This window comes from Capricornis sumatraensis, chromosome 20 (assembly GCF_032405125.1).
Source record: "Capricornis sumatraensis isolate serow.1 chromosome 20, serow.2, whole genome shotgun sequence".
In the NCBI taxonomy this organism is placed as follows: domain Eukaryota; kingdom Metazoa; phylum Chordata; class Mammalia; order Artiodactyla; family Bovidae; genus Capricornis; species Capricornis sumatraensis.
Genome location: NC_091088.1, coordinates 55,910,435 through 55,929,607, shown reverse-complemented (window position 1 = coordinate 55,929,607; position 19,173 = coordinate 55,910,435). Strand labels below are relative to the sequence as shown.

Sequence of the window (19,173 nt, the reverse complement as noted above, 5' to 3'; positions counted from 1 at the left end):
ACTCCGCATTCTGAGACCCTGAGTCGTCTCTCTTGTCTACCGGAACCTGGGGTAGTGTACAGGGCAAGGCTCTGCTGCCCCCTGACCTTCACACCAGATGCTGCCCCCAGCCTGGGCGAGGTCTGCTCTAATGGCCCAGCTGTCATGCTGGACACCAGCTCTGACCCGTTCTTCAGGAGACCAGAGGTCATCTCTGGAGGACCCCAGCCCCATGCTATTCGCTGAAGCTGACCCTCCAGCTTGTGAGAAGAAGATGACAGCTCAACAGCCTTGGCTTTACTCATCTCCAATGGAGGAGCTAGGGGAGTCCCAAGCCAGCCATGCTGGCCTCGCCTCCCATGTCCCCACTTCAGGAAACAGAAACCAGATGTGGCAGGGAGCCAAACACAGAGACACAGTTTATTCACTGCGTGCTGGCCTCATTCTGAGTCAGGTTCCACAGACTGACCTGCCACATCTAGCCCCAGCCCTCAGGGGTGTCCAGTCCCAGAGGTGCCCTCGCCCAGCCCCTGGGAGAAGACCGTGTAACTCAGGGTGGAGAAGGGGCTGACCAAGGACCCCGCCCAGTGTAACAGCCTAGCGGAACAGGAGCCGCCTCAAGTACTGCCTGGCTCCTGAGTGTGTTGGAGGCAACTGTCTGAGGAAGCTGGCACCCTGCCAATCCCGTCTGCCCCTCAAACTGGGGCTGCCTCTTGGGGTAGTTGAGGCACGACCCCAGGGGCTGTGGGGCCTCACTTCTCGAAGTGGTCCAGTGGGTAGTGTTCGCCGTAGGTCTGGAGGTGACGTGCCAGAGACTCCTGCTGCTTGCGGAGCTGGGCAGGCATCTCCTGATACACGTCCGAGAAGATCAAGTTGGGGTTGGGCTTCAGCTTCCGCTCAGCCTGCTCAAAGGCCTCCATTACCTGGGAGACAAGGGGTGGTGGGCAGGCAGCCCATCCCTCACCCAGGAACCTACCTCCTCCTGTGGGACCTCGGTGAGGGGTTAAGCCCCCTGAGCCTCAAGTTCCCATGCAGACGATGGAAATAATCACCCTAACAGTGGTGACAGTTAACACCACCAACCCCAGCTTCTCCATCCTTAGTGGAACCAGGCACTGTACTAAGAACACAGAATCATTTTGGCCTCTCAGCACCCTTAAGAAGCAGGCAACTCAGGAGAGGAGTGAGGCAGAGAGAAGGACGTGTCCATGATGTCAGAGTCAGGAAGTGCATGCTGCCCAACACCAGGGTCCACCCTGCCCACTGGGCTGCAATGTCCCTGGCATCTGATGACCAGGGCTGAGAGGGGCAGTGCACAGACTCTGGTGGGCACTCACACTGCATTTGGAGTAAGTGCAAGGCCTCAGACAAGCTTCTGAGGCAGGTACCCCGTATCCCTCTTCAGAGAGGAAAGAGCTAGGGCCAGACATCTGCTGGGACACGGCCAAGATGCACGTGTCTGGGCATTGTGACATCAGGGCTATCCCCAAGGCTCCGTTCAATGGCACTCCCCACCACGCCCCACAGCTGGGCTTCCCTGGTGGCTCAATGGAAAAGAATCCTCCTGCCAGTACAGGAGATGTGGGTTCGATCCCTGGATTGGGAAGATCCCCTGGAGAAGGAATACGCCAGTATTCCTGCGAGGGAAATCCCATGGACAGAGGAGCCTGGTGGGCTGCAGTCCATGGGGTCACAAAAGAGTCGGTTGCAACTGAGCGACTAAACAACGAACACCCCCCAGCCTCTCCATTCTTGCAGCGCTCCTTATGAAGCACCATGGCCCCTGGGGTGGGTTCCAGCCGAGGCGGGGAAGCCCTGCCTCACCTTCTTGCGGGACTGCTTCCTCCAGGCCTTCTCCTGCTCGTCATCCCACCAGCCGCGGCTCTGCAGGTGATGCCGCAGCCGGGAGATGGGGTGGTCCTGCTTGTCCCAGTAGTTGACCTCGTCCACTGAGCGGTACGCCGAGCTGTCATCACTGGTGCTGTGGTGCCCGATCCTACAGGGGGAGGGGAGGCCTGGGTCAGGCTGCGGCGCCGCAGGCAAGGGTCAGGAGGGCAAGGCTAGACTAGGAACAGAAGAGTGGGAATGGAATGGAGGCCAGAGGGTGCGGGGCAGCAGGGTCGTGCTGTGGGGACAGTGGCCAACGTGGGGGAGAAGCCGGGGACAGGCTGTCACACTTGGGGGATGATGGGGGCAGCCAGCAGGTACCTGTAGGTCATGGCCTCAATGAGGAAGGGCTGGTTCTCCGCCACGGCCCGCCGCCGGGCCTCCTTGGTGGCGTTGTACACAGCAAACACATCATTGCCATCCACGCGGATGGACAGGATGCCGTACCCGGGGCCTCGAGCCGCTGTGGGGACAGAGAGGCCAGCCAGGCCCCAGGGCTCAGTCGAGACCTGAGCCGGGAGGAGAGGCGAGGGGAGCGGAGGGGCGCCCAGCAGGGCCCTCACCGATGCCGTCCCCGCGGTATTGCTCTGAGGTGGGCGTGGAGATGGCGTAGCCATTGTTCCGACAGAAGAAGATGATGGGGCACTCGAGGGTGGCGGCGAAGTTGAAGCCGGCGTGGGCGTCCCCCTCACTGGCTGCCCCCTCTCCGAAGTAACAGATGACCACCCTGTTGGCGTTGGCCCGCTTGGCTGCGTAGGCTGCCCCGACCGCTGCAGGAGCAGAGACATGTGCGTCTTACCTGCGCTCACACCCGTGTTCCCTGACCCGGGCCTCTGGGGCTCAGGCTGGCAGTCGCCAGGCACTGAGGGGAAGAAAACACCTGAGCCCCCAAGAAGCTCCCCACCTGGTCTTCTCCCCTCAGCTGACTGCAGCTCCATCCTTGCAACCACTCAGGCCAAAACCTTCAGCATCCTTGAGTCCAGTCATTCCTGTACCCGCTCCACCTCCAAAATGGGAGTTAACATTTGACCTCTTCTTCAGCTCACCCTGGTGGTCCCAGCCCTGCCTCTTCCCTGCGTGCCTGAGCAGCCTCCCCGACTCCTGCTCCTCCCACCCACGCTGTTACCCTCTGGTTAAACCCTGAGCCAGGCCGACCGGGGACTCGCTCCTCTTCCTCCCCCAGTGGGGGTCCTCTGTGGGTCCAAGTGTGCTCAAAAATCAAGAGCCCGTATCACACCCGGGCCGTTTTCCCTGTAGGCCTTATGACGCCTGACATACTCCATGTGTTATCTGCACCAGATGCCGGCCATCTCCCCCACCAGGGTCAGCACCCAGAGGCCTCAGGGTTTTACTGCCTCTGTTCACTGCACCTAGAACGGTGCCCAGCACAGCGCATGGACTCCGGACGTATCCAACTGACTGACTAAACTGCTCACCCAAACGGAAGGTGAGGGCCCAATCCCACCTTATGGAAATTCTACGGGATGGAGATCAATGAAAATGCTACCTCCACGCAGAAGGCTGCCCTGTCCACCTCCCACCTCAGACATAAACTGCTCTTATCTAAAACTCACTAGGGGCGAACGTGCCTGGGACTCTGCTAAACCCTGCACATATCAGCTCAAGTGTCTGCCCTGGAGCAGCCTGACTTTGTCTTTGCACACTGTGGCCGCAGGCCTGGCCCCAAGCGGGTCTGCTTCCCAAGCGGTTATCTTTAATAGAAGTCACACCGGCTGCGCTAAGCATCGTGTGCTTCTAGAGTCTGCTTCGGGGGAGTCAGACTCCGAAAACAGAGGAAGACCAGGGTTGGGGTAGAGAACCTGGGCTCTGGAGCCACCTGGTCCACAACATGAGAGCCAACTCTTCTTGCGACCTGCCAGTGACCTTTAGCGAGGAACCTGGCACACACTCAGTTCCACATGGCTGGCTGTGCTGCTGAGCAGACACAAGGTGAGCACAAGCATGGGAAACAGAGAGCGACTGTGCCTGCTGAGCGCCACCAGAGCCCTCCCACGAGGGTCCCAGAAAGAGAGATCTTCTAAGTCTAGAGCCCAGACCAGCGCTGGGTCCTTGCGCCCACCAGGAGGCCCCGGTGGAGAGGTGAGGGCCCGAGGAGGGAACGTCATCAGTCTGCGTGTGCCGGGCCTGGGCGCGCATTCTCACCCTGGGGGATCTGCGTGGCCAGCGGAGAGGAGATGGTGACGAAGTGGCGCTCCCTGCAGCCGTAGTGGACGGGCATCTGGCGCCCCTTGCCCAGGTCGCTCACGTTGCCGTAGCACTGGGCCATGAACAGCTCCAGGGGGTAGTCCCGGTACATGAGCACACCTGCAGCAGGAGGAGGCAGGGTTACTCTGGTGAGTGGTATGGGGGCAGGCCAACCCCTGAAGGCTACCCCCTGGCCTGCTGCCAGGCCCCGCCCCTGTGCCAGTACAGTCAGGGAGCCGGAGCAGAGCAGGGAAGGCACGTTCGGATGCTCACAGGGACGGTGCGCAGAGCAGAGAGGCCTGGCTCAGGAGGGAGGCTGCTGTTCAGACCAACTGGCCTCTGCTCAGGAAGGCCACATGGTTTCAGTTTTCAAAGAAGGAGAAATTCAGCTTGCCTGTTTTTTTCTTTTGAGAAGCTACCTGATTTTTAAGTGTTCCTCTAATTCATTTACTTAAAAAAAAAAAAAATCATTATGAACCAAGTAAATGTATGGGCCATGTTCATGACTCCTGGACTAAGGGAGGAAATATTCAAACCTGTTCTCAGCAGTAAAACACCTGGTGGACACCCACCTCATCATCAAAAGCCACAAGCACACACCTCTCTGACCTGGGCTTCACACCACCCGGATGGCAGGGCTGGCGGGGGCCCCATGCAGCCCCTCCAGCGCGAGGCCGGCAGGGCAATGGAGACAGGCTCCGGGAGCGCCGCCATCCTCAGTGCCCTTGTTCTCCCCACTCCAGAGACGGGAGACACCGAGTCAGCCAGGCGAGCAGCTGCCCAGCCAGGATGGGCAAGCAGGGTCGGCCTTTCCTCCTGCCCTGCACAGGTGCCCCTGCAGCTGCCAGGACGCAGGGCGTTCCAGGACCCGGGCAGGATGGCTCACTCCTGCAGAGGTGGCCAGGGCCCTAACGGCCCCCGTGTGCAGAGCCCAGCTGGCGCCCGCGATGCCAGGCCCTGCCTGGAGCCCTCCCCAGAGAGAACCCCTCGGCAAAAACAGCGGGAAGCACTCGGCAAACCTGGCAGGGCCTGGCTTGTGGCCCAGTGCCCGGGGAAATGTAATGATGCTGAACCAGAGTCATTATCATGGGGCGTCTGTCCTCCCGGAATGTGTGGGGGTGGGGGGTCTGGTGCAGCTGAGAGAGGAGACAATCTGAGACGAGATGGCCATGCCAGCTGGTCCAGGCTCTGGACAGACATCCTGGCCAGGCCACACCTCCCTGAAGAGCTGTTCAGGGTGCGAGGCCCTGGCCACAGCATCGCGTCCAACTTTGAGGGCTTATTGTGCACCGTATGCCCTGTGCTGAGGGCTTCATGTCATCTGCCCAGTGAAACTGTCTTGGGAGGGGTCCCCATCCCACACGGTGAGGACATGAGATGAGGAGGCTGAGGCAAGGTGCAGTTAAGCAACCTGCCCAGGATCATGCAGTACCTAAGAGGAAGGAGCAGATGGGGCTCCCTGCTGGGTCCTCACGCCAACAACTGCTCTGGAAGCCCCAACTTCAGCTCCACTCTCCCCCCAGTCTCTCCTAAACGCTCATCCGTCTTCTTCATTCCTAGTCTGTGACCCTTCCATCCTCTCCCCCGTTCACTTAGAAATGGTTAGAACACACCGTCCATCTGCTTCTGCTGGGTGAGTGACCTGGCACCTGGAAAGAGGCTGGCAGAGCCCTGCACATGTAGACAGGGCTCCCCCAGCCCAGCCTGCCCTCACTGTAGGCTCCTGGCAGCCCCACCACGCAGGAGTCACCACCCCATCGTCATCTCTATTTCTAGATGAGAAAAATGAGGCTCAGAGAATCGAAGTGACTTGCCCCAAATCTAACAACCAGCAGGGCATGGAAAGGTTAGGGGCACAGGCGCTTAACTACAATATCGCCAGGCCTCTCGGAGGTGAAGCACCCTGAGGCTTCCCTGGCATCATGCCGCTCACAGAAGGGCACACTGGTAACTATGTAGGCCTCACCTTCTGAGCAGGCAGGACTGAGCCTGACCTGTCACCACGGAGACCACAGATCCAGAGCCCCACTTCATATGGCCCAGCTAAGGTCAGACATACCTGCCTCCCGATACTGGCCAAACACTAGGTCTGTGTCGTCCAGGGCTGCCGCGCTGCCCACGTGCGTCCCCTCTTCGCCATAGTTGGTCATGTAGAAGGATATGCGGCCCTGGGGGTAGAGGGGGGCCCGGGGGCCCGGGTTCAGTGAGGCTGGGCAACGACAGACAAGTATGCAAATGCTATCTGCTGACTCTGTGATTCTGCAGATGCTTCCTGAAGGCCGGCTCTGGGCCAGGTCACGCTGGCATTCCTGCCTCCATGGAAGAAGTGCCAGGTTGGTCAGAGCCAGGGTGATGGAAGCTGAAGGTGTACCCACTCCACCATGGAGAGGCATCATGGAGCAAGGCCTAAGGTGAGCAAATGTGGGGATGGTGGCGGTTTCCAGAGAGCCCACAACAAAGGCCAGGAGGCCAGAAGGGCTGGGATGTAAAGTGTGGCAGGGGGCGGCAAGGTTGGAGAGAGAGGCACCTGCTAGCTGGATACACCAGTGCCCAAGGGGAGCCCCCCTTCCTGAATCCCTCAATCTCAGGGCCTGGAAAGGCAGGTCCCCAGCCTCCCTTATAGTCAGAAGTGGCCACCGGACACAGTTCCAGCCAGACAAGTGGAAGTCTGCTTTTGCTTTCTTGATCAAAAAGATCACTGCAGTGCTGCCATCCATTTCCCCCACTTTGCAGAGCCATGAAGCCTGGACCTGTGGCAGCCATCTTGTGAACGTGAGGCAACAATTACAGGAAAGTCAAGCTGCCCAAGATGATGAAGCAGAAAGGTAAGAAGTCTGGATTCCTGACTGTGGTACTGAGCAGAATGGATTTCTAATTAAAGACCTAAGGACAGAGAGAATGAGAGGGGAAGTGATAGCAAGGAGAACACTGTGGGTCTCGTTTGGGTAAACGGGTGGATGGTGGCACCCATCACTGACCAACGGCCTAAGGGAGAAAGAGGAGCAAGTCTGGGAGGAAGGTGCTGAGGTCAAGTCTGGACAGGCTGAAACTGGTGAGGGACACCCAGGGTGAGAAGCCAAGTAGATCTGGGGCTGAGAGGTGACGTCTGGCTGGAGACCCGGGAGCCTGGCACAGAGATGGGCGGTAAGCAGGACTGCATGAGAGGTAACACACTCAGGCCAGGCTCTGCAGGACGCCCCGTGCCCAGACCTAGCCTCCCGTCACAATCCGGGAACCGATGAATAATACTTGCTTCCAAGTGGAGAGCCAATTAAAAGTTAATTGACCGCGCGGTGCCAAGTGAGTGGGTGGATGCTGAGCGCTTGGCTGGGCTGTCTAGGTTGGCGTGGGGAGAGCCCTGAGAGGGGGGAATCCCGAGGAAACGGGACCTGGGCTAGTGGCAGAGGCCACTGGCTGCCTATCCAGCGTCCAATCCCTCTTCTCTTTACTAACAGGTCTCACTGCACCAGCAGCCACTGCCCAGACTAACAGACTACTTTCTCAGTGTCCCTGGCAGCTGGGAGTGACCAGTGACACCTGTGGTGTTATTTGGTGGGACTACCTAGTTCTATAAATGTGGGCGTGGGGAGATAGCTGGGCAGTGCCGTGTCTGACCTTCCACCTTCCACTTCCTGCCTGGGGTGAGACGTGATGGAGGGCTCCAGCAGTCACTGGGTTCCTGAGGGGCCCTAGAGGCTAGAAGCCAGCACTGGCTGTCCAGTGACATTGTGGTGCATCAGTCCTGACCACCTGTTTCCACATTTCTTTTATGCAAGAGAAGGAAACTACTAATCTGTTTAAACTATTGCTTTTATTTTTGTCAGGATTTGGGGGGTGTTGAGGGAGGGCTGACTGCTACTTATAGCTGAGTGTCATCCAAGCTAATAAATGCTGGAACCTGATGGCCAAGCTGATCTTACTGAGGGTCCCCAGTGTTGGCCAATGGACAAGTGACCTGATGTGTGGGTCTCACGGAACTCCCACTCCCACCTTCTGGGATGTGTTCTCTTGTTATTTCTACTTTTTTTCTTTAATACACTAAAGAAACTGAGGCAAAGACAAGAAAAACCATCTGCCTAATGTCCCAGTCGTGACTTGGGTCCATGTCCTCAGGTTCCAAAGGTCCCGTGTGCACAGTCAATCCAGGGGCAGGAAGAGCCCATGAACATGAGCGGATGGGAGGCGGGGCCTGGCCCTGAGGCTGTGCAGAGGGGAGCAGATGGCTGAGCGCCACAACGGGAGACAGGGCAGACAGGAAGGGCCGGTCTTGATCTTGTGGACGACAGGAGCCAAGGGAAGTTTCTGGGCAGGGTGGCGAACCCACACACAGCGCTGCTGTGAGCTGGCTGCCCGCATGATCTGCTTGGAACTGTCCTCGGTGGGCCTGAGGCTTCAGTCCACAGTGGGGTCACCTGGGGGCTTGATGCAAGTGCAGATTCCCAAGCCCATCCCCGCTTCTGACCCAGCAGTGGTGGTGGAAGCTGAGGGACAGCCGGCATTCTCCCACTTTTCTAACAGGAACCCCGTGCCCCTGCTCTTAAGTCTCTGCAGCCCAGAAGGACAGACACCAGGCCTCTGAGCCCATGGTTCCCAGGCATGGGCACATGGCCCCGGCCTGGCCTGTCAATCTCACGGGTTGGCTCAGAGAGGAATCTGTCTGTGACCAAAGCCTGGCCAATCAGCATCAGCCCTGGGCCTTCTGCTGGAATGTTAGGGACACTCTCTTTCCACTGCTAAGCAGAGGAGATAGTAACTGTGAGGCTGGTATCCATGACCAATGCGTTTCACTGTTTCTCAGGCTATTATGTGCACCGCCATCAACCCTTGCAGCAACCCCATAAAGTAGCTAGAGACCAGCAAGCTGAAGCACTGGGAGGCTGAGCAACTTTCTCACGACCACAAAGCTGGAGGGTGACAGAATGGACTCCGACTGCAGTCCTGCTCCAGAGCCTGCACCCCGAACCCTCTCACTGCCCCTTCTGTGAGTCTGGAGCTTCCAGAGACCACTGCGGCTTGAGCATAAGGGAAGCCGAGGCAAAGCAGCGTGGAAAAGACACTAGGTGAGAGAAACAGGTTTGATAACATTTTTTGAGCCCCAGGGTACAGCCGTGCCTGAAATAGGGCCTTGTAGACTTGCAGCTATTCGAGTCAGCAAGCTTCCTCTCTGCTGACACTGCTGAGCCTCGGTCTCTGTCTGCTGAAGCTAACACTGCTGGGTGTCCCTCCACAGCACACTGGACACAGACACTCCAGGAAGAGCCGAGGGCCGCCCTGTTCTCAGGACTGCGAGTGTCTGAGACGAAGGGCCATCCAGTCTTCTCCTGTCTTGCCGCCCCCAGCACAGCTAAGCCCCAGCCCAGCAGACAACAGGCTTCCTGTGATCCGGTTCAATCTTCTGCCCTGGGGCAGGACCACCCCTCATCTTCTTCCTCCAGAGCCCCAGGAGAACCCCAGGAGGTCTAAGGACCACAATTCAGGGATCTCCATTCCACTCCCCCTTCTCTGGGTGCTGTCTTTTGGCCTAGACACAGGTAGGGTGGGCAGGGCCTCAGGTAATCCCAGGCCCCCTCCCCAGCCCATCCCCACGCACCTGCCTCTGGGACTCATAGAGGATGCGGTCCATGGTATTGAGCAAGGTCATGCTCTTGTAGAATTTGAGCACCTTCTCCTGGGGCAGCTGCAGACAGAGGCACAGACAGACATGGGCCATCTGGGGCCAGAGAGGAGATGGGCAAGGGGCTTGGGCGTGGGAGGCACGAAGTTGAGGGAGGTGGCCTCTTACATGGGGATCCTCGCTGGGGTTGATGATCTGGCCCTGCCGGTCCATGACCCGGTAGATGGGGATCCCAGAGATGACATTGGGCTGGATGAACTCGAGCTTGTCTATGAACTCCGCTGAGGCCCCTGGGAACTGCGGCTTGTCATCCAGGGACGAGAAGTGCCGCTGTTGCTGCCACCTGTGGGGGTGCTGGGGAAGAGTGTGGAGCAGAACACCCAGGTCAGGAGCAGCAGAGAGGCTCCCTGTGCTGACAGGCAGTGTTGCTGGTGATGCAGCCGCCAGGCCGCAGTGGACTCTGGGGCCTGACACACAAGGTCTCACTTCCCGCTCCATCACCTTCCCAGTGTGTGACCTCAGGCAGGTTCCTATAACCACCCTGAGTCTTGGCTCCTCAGCTGTAAAACTGGGGTGAAAATCATAGCATCTATCACACAACGTTGTTGTAAAGCTTAAATGATCTAATAAAGTGGCAGGTGGCTCAGGAACTGGTAGCTATAAGAGGCCCAAATTCCTCTCCCGGCATTCACGGACTCTCAAGGCTGACCGCAGCTAGCCCCTCCTCTCATCTCCCATGGTGACCCCCCCACACACACACCCAGATGTGCTCTTCACCGACTCCTCTACCCACAAGGAGACCACTCTAAGCCAGTCTCTCAGCTTAGCGTTTACGTCTGGGAGCCCTTAAAAGTCAGCCTGCCTAGGCTCAAATCCCTTGCTGTGACCATGGGAATGAGCGTCTCCCTCCTCAAGTCTCCCCTTTCTCACCTGTAACATGGGGAACACCTCATGGAAACACAGGGAGGTTTAGACAAAAGCACACGTATAAAACGGTGAGCAGAATATTTATACCTACCATGAAGGTGCAAAGTAATGCTGATCCTCGTTTCTACATCTCTGCTCTCATCTACACTAGAAGGCCTCCTCCCCCATCTCCTGGCAAAGAGCTCCACATGCTTCGCTGCCCTCTCCAGTCCTAACCCCCTCCAGGAGCCTAGACTGACTCATTCAACAAATATTTGAGCACCTGCTTCGTTCCACAGCCCGTGCTGGTCTGTGGGGACCTAAGAGAGGCAAGACACCTGCCCCTGCCGTGCAGCAGGGAAGACAGATCCCCAACAAGTAACACTGGGGGGCCAAGGGTGATGTGTGTTCTTCCAGGGGAAGCTGTGGGGTGACAGCAGAGTGGAAAGAGGGGACAGTTCCCCTGAGGAAGTGATGTGAGAGCTGGGACCTGAAGGATATCTAGGAGTCAGGGAAGGCGCATTCGAGGCCGGGGTAACAGAACACATGGGCTTCCCAGGTGGCTCTAGTGATAAAGAACCCGCCTGACGATATGGGAGATGTAAGAGACGTGGGTTCGATCCCTGGGTTGGGAAGATCCCCTGGAGAATGGCATGGCAATCCACTCCAGTATCCTTGCCTGTATTCTGCCTCAGATATGCAGATGACACCACCTTTACAGCAGAAAGCAAAGTGAAACTGAGCAGCCTCTTGATTAAAGAGGAGACTGAAAAATCTGGCTTAAAACTCAACATTCAAACAATGAAGATCATGGCATCCGGTCCCTCCACTTCATGGTAAATAAATGGGGAAACAACGGAAACAGTTAGAGACTTTATTTTCTTGGGCTCCAAAATCACTGCAGATGGTGACTGCAGCCATGAAATTAAAAGACGCTTGCTCCTTGGAAGAAAAACTATCACCAAGCTGGACATCATATTAAAAAGCAGAGACATTACTTTGCCAACAAAGGTCTGTCTATTCAAAGCTATGGTTTTTCCAGTAGTCATGTATGGATGTGAGTTTGACTGTGAAGAATGCTGAGCACTGAAGAACTGATGCTTCTGAACCATGGTGTTGGAGAAGATTCTTGAGTCCCTTGGACTCCAAGGAGATCCAACCAGTCCATCCTAAAGGAAATCAGTGCTGAATATTCATTGAAGGGACTGATATTGAAGCTGAAGCTCCAATACTTTGACCACCTGATGTGACCCTGATGTTGGCAAAGACTGAAGGCAGAAGGGGACGACAGAGGATAATATAGTTGGATGGCATCACTGATTCAATGGACATGAGTTTGAGCAAGCTCCAGGAATTGGTGATGGACAGGGAGGCCTGGTGTGCTGCAGTCCATGGGGTCGCAAAGAGTCGAACACGACTGAGCAACCGAACTGAACTGATTCTTGCCTGGAGAATCCCATGGACAGAGGAACCTAGCTGGTTACATACAGTCCATGGGGTCCCAAAGAGTCAGACATGACTGAAGTGACTTAGCACGCATGCACGGCAGAATAGGCAGAAGGCAGAACGTGAGGAGTGGCATGTATCTGTGGAACGTGGGAGGAGTCCTGTGGGAAACACTGCAGCCCCCGGCTCAGAGGCGGCCTGGGAAAGCCCAGGAGAAGGCCACATGCGCACCAGGAGAACTGATCCCATTTCTCAGCTCTCCAGTTAGCCCTGAACCACCTCAGTGTTACAACAGAGCCCCTTTATTAAGCCCAAGCAGGGTGCCAGGCTGACGTCCCGAGACACAGCCCTCACTGCTCAGAGCACGTCCGGGAGGCAGGGAGCACTTACTCTCGCCCTTAAGACGAGGAAGCCGAGGCTTAGGGTGGCTGTATCAATTCCTGCACCAGGCCCCAGAGCTAAACCAGACAGATAAAGTCGAGACTGGGCTTCAAACTTGGGCAGCGCTGACAGCCAGACCCCCAAGCCCAGGTTCCCCGCTTCCCACAGGTCCCCAGGGTCCTCTCTCAGCTGGCTAACCGTGGCTTCACCTCCCAGAGGAACTGAAGCATACCACCTGGGCTCGTCCTGAGCTGGGTCTCACAGGAGGGTGCGCAAATGGGTTCCCCACCCTCCCTCCTTTAACTGAGGCAAAGAGGCCAGTGGGGGAATGTGAACGAGCGTGCTTTTCTCTGCATTTGTGCTGGTGAAGAAATAAAGCAAATTATGCTCCGATGGCAGGGCAGCTGTTCAGCTCTTGCAGACCACCCCCCTGCTTTCAGGGTGCTCACGCAACCACCTGGTGGTGTCGTCTCCCCCACACACACCATGAGCTCCGGAGGCAGGGAGCATGTCCACGTGGGTTTACAGGGCACACACTTCAACAGGGAATTACTGACCCAGTGCATGAATATTCACTGGCTTGGAGTCAGACCAACCTGGGTTCCAATTTCTTAGCTCACTGCACAGCCCTCTGCAAAACACGGTGTCTCAGAATGTCTTCATCTGCGAAAAGGCTGCGCAGGGTTACCAGTAGTGCCTCAGATAAGGTAGGCAGAGGGTTCAGCACAGGTGTGGAACGCTCAAAAACTGGTAGAAGGGAGGAATAAACCAAAAGACAGGCAGAGAAATGAGAAAAACTGACTGGCACCTTGGAAAGATGGGGAAAACGGGAGTGAGGGAGAAGGACTGCCTGCGTTTCAGACCAGATGATAACTCCAGACCAGGCCCCAGTGGACACTCGAGACTGAGGTGCAGCGGAGACTCCATCTGGGGAGGGGCTCCGGGACAGGAGGCCAGGGGCCAGCAGGCCCCAGGAGGACAGTCACATGGCTCAGAGCAAACCCCAGGGTCAGGGCACGGCTATCTGCCTCCAGAGGCTGGAGGGTTACCAGCAGGGCGCTGTCCCTGGAGCCAGGCCTTGGCGGTGCCCCCGCATCCGGGGCCTGTAGAGATGAAGGTGGTACCCACGCCAAGGGTACTGTGCTGATTCCACGAGCTTTCAGAGGGCTCCACACAGTGCTGGCCCTCAGGAACGGCTCCATTACGGGGTGGGGGCGGGGCGGGGGGGGGGGTGCGGCGGTGAATCACATGCAGAGGATATATGCCTCTCCACCCATTTTCCCTTCTTTTTGGTGCAGGTGGGTTTGTCCTGGTGGAATCCTGCAGAAACTGCACGATTTACACGAAGCCTTGAAGCCATGCCCTCTCCCAGCACAGGACCAAGACATGCTCTGGACGGCCAGGTCTGCCCCAGTACTAATGGGCAGTACTTGTGGATGCCATAGCACCGTAGTTAAGGCCAAGGACTGCGAGTCCACCACTGCTTCCGGGATGTGCAACCACAGGTCCCTCCGTTTCCTTATGCGTAAAGGAGGCTGGTATGCAGATTAAGGACCTCATGCCTGGCATATAACCAATGCTGGACAAATATGGGTAGCTAACAAGTGCGCCTGATGGCTACTGCGGTCAAACAAGGCGTCAGTGAATATTTGCTCTAAGTCAGGCCCTGAACTGAGGGCTGGAGACGATGGGGAGAGATGGATGATGGACACTGAACACAGGAGTTACTATCAGGAGGAGCGATCTCAGAGGAGGCAGGATTGTGAAGGGTTTGGTCAGTTAGGGTGAGGGCTAGAGGGCTGAGTGGACTGTGCTTGAATCCTGGCTCTCCAGTCACGTCACATTGGGCAGGAGACTGCCTCCCTGAACCCAAGAATTTCTATACCAGTTGGTGGTGGGAGGGTAAAAAGCACCTGCTATACCTGGAGAAGGAAGCATTTTGCTATCTGTATCACTTGTAAGAGGAAAAGCCTCGGGGAAAAGGAAGAGGGAAGCTGAGGCCTCCAGGATGAGCAGAGGTGAGCCAGGCCAAAAACTGGGATGGGGGAACATGTCAGTTCTCCGGAAGGACAAAGGCTGAGGCCAGAGGAGAGACCCTGGCACCGTGGAGACCATCTGGCTGCAGCACGTTAATGACAGCAGTTACGGACGTGCGTCCGGGCCACACCAGGCCCTTGCTGTGTGATGAACCCGAGGAGGGCACCATGACCACATCGCCGTTAAGAGAGGTGGCCCCGAGGCTCAGAGGGGTTAGGCAACTTGTCTGCGATCCAAGGAGATCGGGAGCGGTGATGTCAGCACATGAAGCCAGGCAGCCTGACCACTACAGGGAAGCTGGAGAGGATGGTGGGGTCCAGCCTGGGACGGCTCTGTGGATGGGGCCAGGGAACCGGGTCCTCTGAAGGAGGTCCTCTGATGGCTAAGGTCACCTCAGCCAGCACTCTCTGGGATCTGAGGCACACTGCCCTCAAAGAGAGCTAAACCCTGGCTCTACTTCCAGCTGAGGAATGTCAGTGCCCTCATTAGTGGCCTCCCTTTCCTGGGGCCAGAGCGGGGTGGGGCCTGGCTGGGGAGGCCAGGGAAGGGTGGAGACAGGTCAGGCTTTTTCTGGCCTCAAGGACCCAGGAGGTTTAGGAGCACTAAGCTCCCCAAGGCACTGAAGGTGTAAAGCATCCTTGCTTTGCATCAGTCAGAACCACACCAGTGTCACTGTCCCTGGAGAAAAACAGCAGCTCCCATTTCTTGAGCCTTCACGGAGCGCATGGTGTGGGTGGCGGTAGTGGTTTAGTTGCTAAGTCGGGTTTGACTCTTTGTGGCCCCATGGATGGTAGCCCGCCAGGCTCCTCTGTCCATAGGATTTTCCAGGCAAAAATATTGCCATTTTCTTCTCCAGGGGATCTTCTCCAACCAAGGACTGAACCTGAGTCTCCTGCTCGGCAGGAGGATTCTTTTCCACTGAGCCACCAGGAAAGCCCTAGGTATGTGTCATAAGCGCTTCCTAAGAACCGTTTCCTTTAACCCTCACCTCTCTCTCTGAGGGAGGCACTGCTACTGTCCCTGTTCTACAGATTGAGAGTGGCAGTCGGGGTGGGAAAGCTTCTCTGAAGAAATGACCTGTCTGCCCACAATGGAAAGACCATATCCCTACCAAGGCAGTGGGAACTCACCCAAGGGAAGGGAAAATGCCAGTGGGGCTGAAGTACAGGGAGGGGAGGGCACCCCACCTTGCCACCAGCCCCAGGCAGAGGCTGATGATGCACACCCAGTCTGGACTAAGCAGGATGCGGTAAGACCTGAACCGAAGTCCTGCCCCTGCTCCTCCGGGCAGTTCTGGAGTCCAGAGCTCCAAGTTCAGACCTCACCTCTCTGAGCCTCAGTTTCCTCCCCTGTAACAGAAGAAAACTACCAGTACCGTACCTTGCAGTGTTAAATATAACAATGGTGTGAGTTGGCCCTGTCAATGAGAAAGCGCTTCATTAAGACACCGCCAAGAGGGAGACGACGAACTACTGTTTCATGGTGCAATATACTCTGGGCACCAACCACATGGAGATGCCGCCCAGAGCCCTGGAGTTCTAGAGCCCCCAGACACATGCCTGAACAGCAGGGTCCGAGAAATACTATTACTGATAATTCACACAGACCCAGCTTCGAGGTGCTCCCTGACTCCCAACTGGGCAGGAGGCCCTCTAGTCACCCCACCTGCTAAAGCTCAGAGAAGTGAAATGACTTGATCGAGATCACACTTGCTTCTTGGGGTGGTGGCTGAGAAAACAACTCAGGACTCCAGGACAATCAAGTTCCCTCCTCCTCTTCTCCCTGAACAATAAGACGTCTGCTAGAAACAGGACTGAGGGTAGAACCAGCCAAATGCCTCCGAGGCAACAGGGCACAGCCTGAGTAAAGGGCAGTGAAAGGAGAGGCAAGCAGGAGCCAGAGGTGGGGGCGGGGGGCGGGATGAGAAGCCTTCCTCCCAACACAGCCTGCCCCAACAACCCAATCAGTCCACTACAAGCACAACCTCCCAACCTGCCTCCAAGATACTATCTCCTGACTCCACCCTGACTGCCTAAAACTGCATCATCCAGTATGGCAGCCACCAACCTCTTCTAGCTATTTAAAGTCATTAAAGTTAAATGAGAACTTCAAGTGCTCTGTCACACTAGCCACATTTGAAGGGCCCAGGAGCCATGGGTGGTTAGTGGCTACTGTACTGAACAACGTGGATATCATCACAAAAAGTCAGCCTGCCAGCCTCCTCTGTCCATGGGATTCTCCAGACAAGAATACTGGAGTGGGCTGCCATTCCCTTCTCCAGGGGATCTGCCTGAACCAGGGATCGAACCTGTGTCTCCGGCATTGGCAGGAGGGTTCTTTACCATCTGAGTCACGAGGGAAGCTGCTACTGGACACACCAGGTCCCAGATCTTTGAGTAAATGCTACTACTCTTTTCTCTTCCCTCCAAAAAAAAAAGGTTTGTTTTTTTTTTTTTACACTTAAAAACAAGTGAGATAATTAAAAGTGGAGAAGACGAAACAGGGACTCTAAAAATACACAGAGAATTCCCTGGTAGTCCAGTGGCTAAGACTTCACGTTCCCAATGCAGGGGGCCCAGGTTCGATCCCTAGTCAGGGAACTAGCTCCCTCATGACACTAGGAAGACCCAGTGCAGCCAAATAAATAATGAAAGACCATTGCCCCCTGCTTCCCTCCCCACCAACAGAGCTCACTTAAAAAAAAAAAAAAAATGGGGGGAAGGCAGGAGGGAGAGTAGCAAGGAGTCGGAGCCAGAAAGGAAGCAGATTTAATCAGCCGTGAACGACGCTTTCCCTTCTCCCACTCAGTCAAGCTCACCCTCACTCCACAGGCTCAACCAATGGGCCCAAGGGATGGAGCTGTGGAGGATCTGACTGCTCAAATCAAACCCAAACCCCCACAGAGACCAGCCCAAAGGCAAGGACTCTCCCACCTCCCTCTTGCTCCAGTAACCTTTCTGAAACTACCTGCTTCAAGTGACTCCCTTCTTAGGTCTTCCCGCACATTATTCACAGCCCATCCTCCTCCCATTTCTCCCTCTACCAAGAGCTTCGTCCCAAATTCCGTTTTCCTTTCCTAATGGTTTGGGATAAGATGGTCAGACCCAACCCCACAAGGTCTGGACAGAATTCCCACCAAGGCCTTCGCCAATCCAGGCCTTTCCCAGGTCACCTCCCTTCTTCTCCCCCCATCTCGGAGGTGAGTTTTTGTCCCATCCCTCCAACCTCACTTTCAACAGTGGCTAACACTCCAATTGCCCTCATCATATGCCAGATTCAGTTCTTAGCACTTTACATATTTAATTTTCACAACAACTCTATGAGGTGACCATCGTTATCATTTTACAGAGAGGAAAATCAGGTCCAGAGAAGAGCAGTCCCTTGCTCAAAGCTACAGAGCTAGAAAAAGGCAGATTACAGAACACGGCCTCACATGATTTAGCATGAGCCAATCTTCTTAATCACTACTCTGTTATATGCAAAATCTCAGTTCACAGCTTTTCTCAAGTCCCCTGCTTCTGTCCCTCTAAACAGTGGTTCCCATCTACATTTCTGCTGTGCGAGCATGCCATTAGCAGCATCAATCTAAAGGGAGTCTGCTCCTTTTGACAAGAAACAAGGCATTTCTCCACTGTTTCTAAGAAATATGGACTAAGCGCTTTGCCAGGACCTCTCCCCTCATTAGTTCAACAAATATTCACTGATGACCTCCTCCTTAGAGTGACCAAAACCAACAAGGTCCTTGGCTACCGTTCTATACCGGAGGCACAGGATCCACGACTTTTTATAAGTATTTTATCTTTATTTATTTGGCTGCACTGGGTCTTAGTTATGGCATGCAGGATTTTTAGCTGCGGCATACGAACTCTTTAACTGCCGGCACGTGGGACCTGATCAGGGATGAAACCCAGGCCCCCCGCATTGGAAGCGCGGAGTCTCAGTCACTGGACCACCAGGGAAGTCCCAGAAAGATTTTTTTTTTAACGCAGTTTATTTAAAAATCAGAATTGGAGCAAAGAAACACGGGGCACCATAAAAGTTCCTGAAAGGGCAACTGATGTCTCTCTCCTCCTCCTTGAAAGTAGACCGTATTGAGAAGAAAGTCTTTCCCTTACAAACACAATTTTCTCCAGCTCCTGAGGGGAGAGGTCACACCCTTCTCCCGTATCCTCCAAGCGGCCTCCCCTGGGGATGGGCGGCAATTAACTACCTCGCTCTCTCCAAGTTTTCTCCCTCCCTTAGGGTCACAAAGGAGCTTCCTGGCTTTTCTTCTCCTAAGGAAGTGGAAGTTATTCCCTTGCATGTCCTGTCCAAGTGGTTCTCCCAGCCCTCGTCCTTTCTCTCACAGCCTTTCCTTCACTTCCTACAGGGACCTAAGGGAACCCCCTCACTCTGAAGACTGCATAAACATTCCTATACCTCTTTCGAGAAAACTCTCAGGTGCCCCAGGTACTCACAGATCTAGCCAGCCCACGAGCCCCAAGCAGCCGCAGGAGCGGGAGGCCCGCCCGTCCCAAGCCTCGACTTGGTCTCCAAACCCTCGCCGCCGCAGCCGCCACCGCCATCTTGGCTGACCATCCCTCGGAGATCCGCCCCTCTCCTCGGCGAGAGCGGGGCTGCCCCTTCATAATCCTGACTCAAATGCCAGCAACACCCTGCCAAGAAACCATACGCTACTAGTTCTGCAGCCTCTGGGACACACATGTAGGTGCATAAAG

General features: G+C 55.8%; 1 protein-coding gene across 1 annotated transcript; it reads right to left on the bottom strand.

Moving 5' to 3' along the window:
- Positions 1–428: 428 nt before the first annotated feature.
- BCKDHA (branched chain keto acid dehydrogenase E1 subunit alpha) lies at positions 429–19,025 on the bottom strand. The gene is made up of 9 exons (XM_068992546.1): positions 18,913–19,025; positions 9,854–10,039; positions 9,662–9,748; positions 6,131–6,239; positions 4,030–4,191; positions 2,430–2,636; positions 2,188–2,329; positions 1,804–1,975; positions 429–902 (listed from the first exon to the last, which is right to left on the bottom strand). Exons 1-9 carry the CDS (start codon positions 19,018–19,020, stop codon positions 732–734), a joined length of 1,344 nt encoding a protein of 447 aa, XP_068848647.1. The 5' UTR covers positions 19,021–19,025; the 3' UTR covers positions 429–731.
- Positions 19,026–19,173: the final 148 nt, after the last annotated feature.